Here is a 7857-nt window from a genome sequence, read left to right on the forward strand (position 1 = left end):
AATCTCCCTTTTCCACTATTGCTTCACTGTGGGCCTTCACAGGGCAGTCTGTGAAGACCACAGATACTGTTTGCTACAGTAACTTGGTCACCCACAAGAGGAGGCAGGACTCTGGCCTACAGAAGGTATGTGTCTCTCTCCTTCCTAATTCCTCATCTCCTTTGCTAGGAGATTACCCACGCCTAGATATGGTTCAATTTAGGGACAATTGATATGTAGCCAAATCAAGGATATATTGGTAGCTTTATTTGAATAATTCTGAGAATTATGTAAGCATAAACATGAAATATTATGGAGGATTTTCTAAAATATTCAAATTCTTGCCTATTTATTATTCAAGTGCATATACACATGTGTAAATGAGTTTCTAAATCAATGCAATTTAAAGTGAAATCTCATAAGCACCATGACAAGGAGCAGTTACTGCTGTATTTTGTCATCAATAGAGATATATTTATATATCATTAAGCATTTCACTCAGCTTTTAAGATTAGATTCTTAAAGGGGATTCATGAAATTGTGAAGGGCCAGTGTAATTCTTCATAGATCTAGATAGAATAAAAGCAGTTGAGTTTTAATAAAAATAAGATTGATGCAGCTTCAGTAAAATCCTAATTTAAATCCGATTATAAACAACCAAATGCTTTTTAAAACCTTGAGCAAAACATTGAATAAAAAAGATAAATGACACAGATACAGAGATTCTGTCTAAGAAATTATGTTACATTTTTCTGACTGATATGAATGGCATTATGGCAATTATATTAAAATAATAAAATGCAAAATTTAATATGACTTTTATATGATCTATGTAATACATATTTTATTAAAATTTTGGATTTGCAAGCTAGTTTTTATATACTAAATATTTTTTAAGGGTCACACATTGTACATTTCAAAGCAAGTAATAATTCTAGCTCTCACTAACTACTGACTCCAGTGACAGAATTATTATTATGCACTATCTGACATTTAATTGCTGATACAGCTAAAGCTCCCTCATTGATTTGACACCTATAGGATTTTTCTGGAAGTGTGTCAGTATCACTCTTCCATAAATGATCGACACTTTTATTTATCATTTTATGATTTCATATCTCAGTGCTTTTGTAAAGTAAGTATTTATTGTAAAATCTTTTTAATATTATTTTCTTTTTATTGTTTACTAAGCTTTGGATAGTTTAATGTGTCATGTAACATTTTTAACATGTAAAATATTTCTCTAAATTTCTAATGACTTCAAACTTGCAGTCAATCAAAAAAATGAAAAAAAAAATTGATAGCACTTCATTTTCTTTTAATAAATGATACCACTAATTAAAGTAGTTTAGTGCAGGAAATATTTCATATACCAATACTATTATTCTTTCTTCTTTAGAAGGCTCAATCCTTAACCATTAATAGGTTTTAAAGTTATAATAAAAATTGGTATATATGTGCATCTGTTTTTTCCAGTATGGCATTTTAATTTAAGCATGGTTACTGTAACAGTTTTAAAATGTTTCTTTGCAAATTAACTGTAAATTGATAAGGATATTATTCTTTATGAGCTTTGTTTTTCACCAATTTATTAATTTCATTGCTCCAATGATGAATAGCATTATTTCAAATGTAGAATATTATTTTTAAAACTTAGTCTATCTTGAAACACTTACTAACACTCTGTGAAAATGAGAACCAAATATGTATCTTGCTTAACTGCAAAATGAGTGCTGTCACTCATCTTACACACCACCCCCTCCAGGCTTCTTGTGATTTTATACACCATTTATTAACTACCTAGGTAGTTTTCGTAGAGCGCCATCCTTGACATTACACAGCTGCAGAGATGAACAATCAAATGAAAAACTGCTGCTGCTGCTGCTGCTAAGTCACTTCAGTCGTGTCCGACTCTGTGCGACCCCATAGACGGCAGCCCACCAGGCCCCCGTCCCTGGGATTCTCCAGGCAAGAACACTGGAGTGGGGTGCCGTTGCCTTCTCCAATGAAAAGCTACCCAGAACTAAATCTGGCTAAGGAAGCCAGGAAACATCAAATGAGAGGTAAGAACAGACAAAGTTCCATTTTAGTCACTGAACAGGAGAAAACCTACATGGAAATAAAATGTCAAAATGCTTCTCACTATCCTCAATGGAATGACAGGAGCTACCAGTGCAAGTGTGAGAATTTCATAGCTCACACACTTTTTATTTATGAGGATCAGAGTTTGAGCTTGAAGTACAGTACTCTAATTTCGGTGGCCTCCTGATCAGGAGTCCACCTGCCAATGTGGGAGACGCGGGCTGGATCCCTGGAAAAGCCCACGGACAGAGGAGCCTATCTATTCCAGCACTGTTGTAATTTGTCGTCTTTGATCTACAACTTGTGAAGTGTTATCTTTGCTGAAAATGTATATATTCTGAGAGTAGGATTACAATGTTTCATATGGATTCAGGGTTCAAGTTGATGTCTATGAATTCTCATGGATGTGGGATCTTTTGTTCTTCTAAAACAATTGTCTCCATCGCTCCTTTCTCAGGGTTTCCTTTTCTCTCCCTGCAGATTTACCATCACCTCGAGAGAAGTTTGTTGCTGTGATCCTGGGAATCATCTGTTTTGTCTTGGTGTATGCTCTAGTGAGAGTGATAACTTTTATTCCACGTAAGTGTATTTTTGAAATTGTGATTGAACTTTTCACCTTAATGATCATCAGTGCCTCTCAAAAATCATATGATGAAATAAAACTATTATTTTAATATGTGCCTTCAGCTTAAATGTGGAATAGCTATTCTCAGGTTGCCCAAAGTATAAATAACACAATGATTCTAGAGAATACTATATATATATATATATATATATATATATATAAGTATATGTATATATATGTATATAGGTTTACATGTATATGTATGCTTTTCTGATTTTATAACTCAAACACAGGCTTTAGGAAGCTGAAAGACCTTATTGAGAAACACAAATTAATTCTTGAGATTGGCTAAACCAAATACTGTAAGAGGTGGTGGCATCTGTTCCTTTTGGTTTTTGAATTTTTTTTTCCCATCAAATCTTCATTGCTTAATTGCTTTTTCTTGGTAAAGTCAGTTTTAATTTAGATTATTTTAATCTTAAACAATTAACCAAATTTTAGACTCAGAAACTAAAATCATTATGATTTCTTTAGAGCAATACTAACTTTTATAATAATTACTTTTGTAGCTACTCTAATACAGGAACAGAATAACTCCTCTTGGATAACAAGGCTCCAGAAAGGTACATGATGATTTTAAAGCTCTGGCATATATACAGTTTGTATTTTGTCTCTATCTTAGGCTAATGAAAATAAGAATAGATTATAAGGTAGAACATAAATTGTAAAATGGAGCAACATATATTTATAAGTAATGATTATAGGAGAATGCTTCTGTCTGTGCCACAATATGATCACCATATGCACTGCTGAAAATTGGTTCTAATTTCCTTTTGCTATAATATGATAAAAAACAAATAAGTTTGGTATTCTAAAACAGAGGTTTCATTTCTTGGTCCTTAGGACGTGTAAAGAGTGGGTATTTCTGTGTGTTTGCTTTATATGGAGACATAAATTGGCTTATGAGAGACTGACTCTTTCTGTGAATGTATGTGTTGGTTTGTTTAATATGTACCAGCCTTGAGGGTGCATAGATATGTTGTATAAACATGTATATACATAGATATGTTTATATCTAGGCATATATGTAGTTTCTTTTATTGTATAAAATTCATTTTTTTTTTGACTAGTAATTCGCAATCTTTCTTCAGAATGCCATTGTGGTCGTTGTCCAAAAGACTGGTTTACATATTCCAACAACTGCTATCATATTACTTTTGAAGAAAAAACATGGAGTGGGAGTTTGACAGCCTGTGCTTCTAGGAACTCTACTCTGCTTTATTTAGATAATGAAGAGGAACTGGTAAGATATCAAATGTTTCCAACACTTTGTTAAAGGCTTGATTCAGTCAATATTATATTTGTTAAAATTCACTTGTGTTTTTGTTTGTATTTGCAGTTTGTTTAAGGCCTATTATTTCATAAACAATGGAATACAAATTTGTGATATTTTATTTATATTTTTATCTTACTAATGCATTCTTAATTATTTCCATTTGCTTTTCACTGAAAACCATGCTTCTCCAAGTGCTATTATGTTCTCAGTTAAACTGTGCTATTTAATTTTACCATATATCAAGGAAAGTATACATATCACAAATTTTCATATAGATCACAAAATAAGTAGAACAGTGTAATTACACATCAGATCATGGATTAAAGCTTTCACTTTCCAGCAGCCTATTCTCTGTAATTTCTCATCATCCTGTGTCCTCCTTATGTACCCACTGTCATGACTTTTGATGTTATAGAATCTCTTTGCATGTTTTGCTTTTCATGTACATAGACTCAAATTATATGCTTTCTTGTTCAGTCTCTGCACCCTCCATATACTAGTTTTGTAATTCATCCATATTCTTGCATTTATGTGGAATATGTTAATTTCCATTGCTCATTATGTAAACAAAACATTTAAAGTTCACTCTATCCAATGTCTCTGAGTGGAGATGGAGTCTTATGCCCTCAAGGAAAAGAGGCTTCCTAGGTTCAGAAGTTTCAGGCATGGGATCCTCTCTGCTGGCCCCACCTCCATCCTTGCCTCCCAACTCTAGTTTTCTTGTGGAGGCAGAAGAACCTCCTCTAACTACTCCTCGTCAGCAGGTGTCCTCATGGACACTTTGTAAGGCTCGCATGGTATTGTCGACAGGATTCCCCTCAACACACAGGAAGGATGGAATGCTTTATCTGTGCCCCCTCCTACAGCTTGGCTGGGTGAGTCATTTAGAAGGTCTAGGTCATTTTCTTCTTTTGGGGAAGATATAAGATGCCCCTAATTGTTGTCCCCTAACCTCACCTTGTTCTCCCATCCTGGAGAAGTGATGAGAGATTACAGAAGTCAAGCTGCTGTTAAGTCTCCAACCACATCACCCTTCTCTTTCCACCTTTCAAGGTTCTCTGTTCTCTTGTCTTTCATCAGTTCCTGTGTTTACAGTTGTACTCAGCAGGGAGGAGCAGAGAGAAATGAGTCTCTGACCCTTTGTCTTGTCCACTGGATTCTAGCAATACAGAAAAAAGATTGATTTGGGGTTTATCTAGGCAAGGAATGGTGTGGGTCCCAGAAAATCAATCTTTGTCTTTTGTGTCACTTATTTTCTCAATTTCAATCCCTTAATTTCCTTCTAAAACTGAAACTCTGAGAAACATAGTAGTGAAAGTCAGTTATATAATCACAGTATCTGGAAAAACAACTATCACAGAATCCGAAAACATTTAAAACCTTGCTATGTTCAATTTGACAACATGGGTAGCAATTAAACTGCATGAATCAGACTTTTCCTTATTAACATAGGAGAAGCAATGAAACTGATAAACATAAATGTTTGAATTTATTTTTAATCAGAAGTACAGACATTGGTTAATGCTTTGACAAATATTAAAACTATCACCTTTATACTTTTAGTGTTAGATTCTAACACTCTCATCTTGTTCAGAAAACTCAGGATCCTATGAAAGAGCACACAATTTGCATTTTAAGAACTAATAAAATCTTTCATAATGATTAAACAAAAATACTTTTGTGTAGAAATTTCTGAAGTCCCTATCAGTTATGTCATGGATTCCAGTCTTTCGTGAAGGCCATAGTCATCCGTGGATGTGGCAAAATGGCTCAACTTGCAAACTACAGTAAGTTTTTAAAAACAATACTATATAGAGGAAGTGAAGTCGCTCAGGCGTGTTTGATTCTTTGCGACCCCATGGGCTGTAACCTACCAGGCTCTTCCATCTGTGGAATTCTCCAGGCAAGAATACTGGAGTGGGTTGCCTTTTCCTTCTCCAGGGGATCTTCCCAATCCAGGGATCGAACCCTTGTCTCCTGCATTGCAGGCAGACACTTTACCATCTGAGCCAGAGGACAATATTAAAAATAAGTATTTTTAGAATATTATTAAAACATTTGGTTGAATTACACAATTATGAAGGAAGATGCTGAAGGTTAATAAAATGTTGATAGAAATGTAAAAAAATGGGCTACTCAGTAGCCCATTTTGCTAATAACAAACTATTATTTCAATTATATTAAAACACCATTATCTACTTTCAAAATATCTCTCTACTACAGTTATACAGAAATGCTATAACTTCCTGAGCTGTCCTTGTATGTCATAACAGAATTATGCAATGTTTTCCATTACAGGATATTAGACGTATCACCTGAGAAAAGAAACTGTGCAGTGCTAACCTCAGGGGTCATAAAGTCAGATGACTGTGAATTCCCAAATATGTACACTTGCAAGCACAAGCTTGAGAATTAAAAAGTCAGTTTGGCTGCTGTTGGGTAACTTCATCTCTATGAAATGGAAATAATAGTATGGTTGCATAAACTTCAAAATGCATTTTATTCTTTTTTCTAAAAGTGGGAATTTTTTCAAAAATTATTGAAATTTAATATGCACACCAGAAAGCACAGATATCATTCCTTTGGTGTCTGGTTTTTTTTTGCTCAACTATATATTTACAGCAATCAAACTTTCTAAAGGATCGCATGGTACATCATTTACATGAAATATCAAAAATAAGTAAAGAGAGACCAGAAGCAGATTAGTGATGACCAAGAGCAGTGGGGAGGTGGGGATAGGAAATTGTTGCTAACTGAACAGTGGTGATTACTGTCTAGATTTTGATAGTGGTGATCATTGCAAATTAAAAATGTATCTAAAATCACTGTTTATACACTTTAAATGGATGGATTTTAGGCTGTGTAAGTTACACCTCAATAAAGCTGTTTTAAAAAACTGCTTAGAACTGCATTTAATCTTTAAAATAAATTGCAAAGAGAGTCATCTTTGCAATATTGACTCTTCCAATCAGTACTATGCTTTATCTTTCCAATAATTTAGGTTTTCTCTTACTTTCTTTCTATTTTTTAAAATTTATTTATTTTTGGCCATGCCAGGTTACATGTGGAATCTTAGTTTCCCAACCAGGAATCCAACCTGCACCCCCCACACTGGGAAGCACAGTCCCAACCATTGAACTGCCAAGGAAAATCACTTATCATGTTTTACATTTTTCAATATTGATATCTTAGAGAAATATGGGTATTCCATAGCCATGCTTTTGTAAATGTCATCTTTGTTTTTTAAATTTTTAGTAATTTTTGCTCTGAAGCAGAAATAAACAAAATAATACTCAGAGGTTTCCAGATGTATCTTATGTTCAATGACTTCCCTGATATTATATATTAATTCTATTGTTTCAAACATATATTCCTCTAGATTTTTAAAATAAAAAGAGCTATTGCAACTATAAATAGTCACATTTTATTTCTTCTCTCCAGGTGCAATGGCATGTTGTTGTTGTTGGTTTTTTATGACTTATTTTTACATGACAGGCTTTTACTTTCAATGTTGAATAGAATTTACAGTAAAGGTCCTATATGAATCATTCCAATATTATGGGAATATATTTGAATACTTTATCTTCAAGTATGAGGTTTAAGGAGTTTATTCATCACACTTTTTTCTATGAAAGCACTTCCATACTATTCATATTTTTCTCATAGAGTTTGTAAACACTCAGTAGTGTTACATTTTAATTTTTTCTTCCATAGAATGAGAAATATTTTTAAAAATAATGTTTCTGTATGGCAAAAGCTACCACAATATTGCAAAGTAATTAACCTCCAATTAAAATAAACAAATTAATTAAAAACAATGTTTATGAAGTTTTCTTTCAAATATTCCTATTTCCTTCAAATATTAACCAGTCAAGAATTCCTGAAATGAAACCAC

At 33.4% G+C, this 7857-nt stretch overlaps 1 protein-coding gene across 5 annotated transcripts; it reads left to right on the forward strand.

Annotated features, from left to right (window-relative positions):
- LOC136159850 (NKG2-A/NKG2-B type II integral membrane protein-like) lies at positions 1 to 7447 on the forward strand. 5 transcript variants are annotated; one of them, XM_065922576.1, is made up of 8 exons: positions 1 to 125; positions 1784 to 2042; positions 2542 to 2640; positions 3196 to 3249; positions 3757 to 3929; positions 5649 to 5749; positions 6261 to 6381; positions 7020 to 7447. In XM_065922576.1, exons 2-7 carry the CDS (start codon positions 1985 to 1987, stop codon positions 6376 to 6378), a joined length of 603 nt encoding a protein of 200 aa, XP_065778648.1. In that variant the 5' UTR covers positions 1 to 125; positions 1784 to 1984; the 3' UTR covers positions 6379 to 6381; positions 7020 to 7447. The 5 variants fall into 5 exon arrangements, with proteins under 5 accessions (XP_065778648.1, XP_065778623.1, XP_065778659.1 ...); XM_065922551.1 differs by lacking the exon at positions 7020 to 7447 and having other exon boundaries at positions 6261 to 7003; XM_065922587.1 differs by lacking the exon at positions 7020 to 7447 and having other exon boundaries at positions 3778 to 3929; positions 6261 to 7003.
- The last annotated feature ends 410 nt before the right edge of the window (positions 7448 to 7857 follow it).

The sequence above is a fragment of the Muntiacus reevesi genome, chromosome 1 (assembly GCF_963930625.1).
Source record: "Muntiacus reevesi chromosome 1, mMunRee1.1, whole genome shotgun sequence".
In the NCBI taxonomy this organism is placed as follows: Eukaryota; Metazoa; Chordata; class Mammalia; order Artiodactyla; family Cervidae; genus Muntiacus; species Muntiacus reevesi.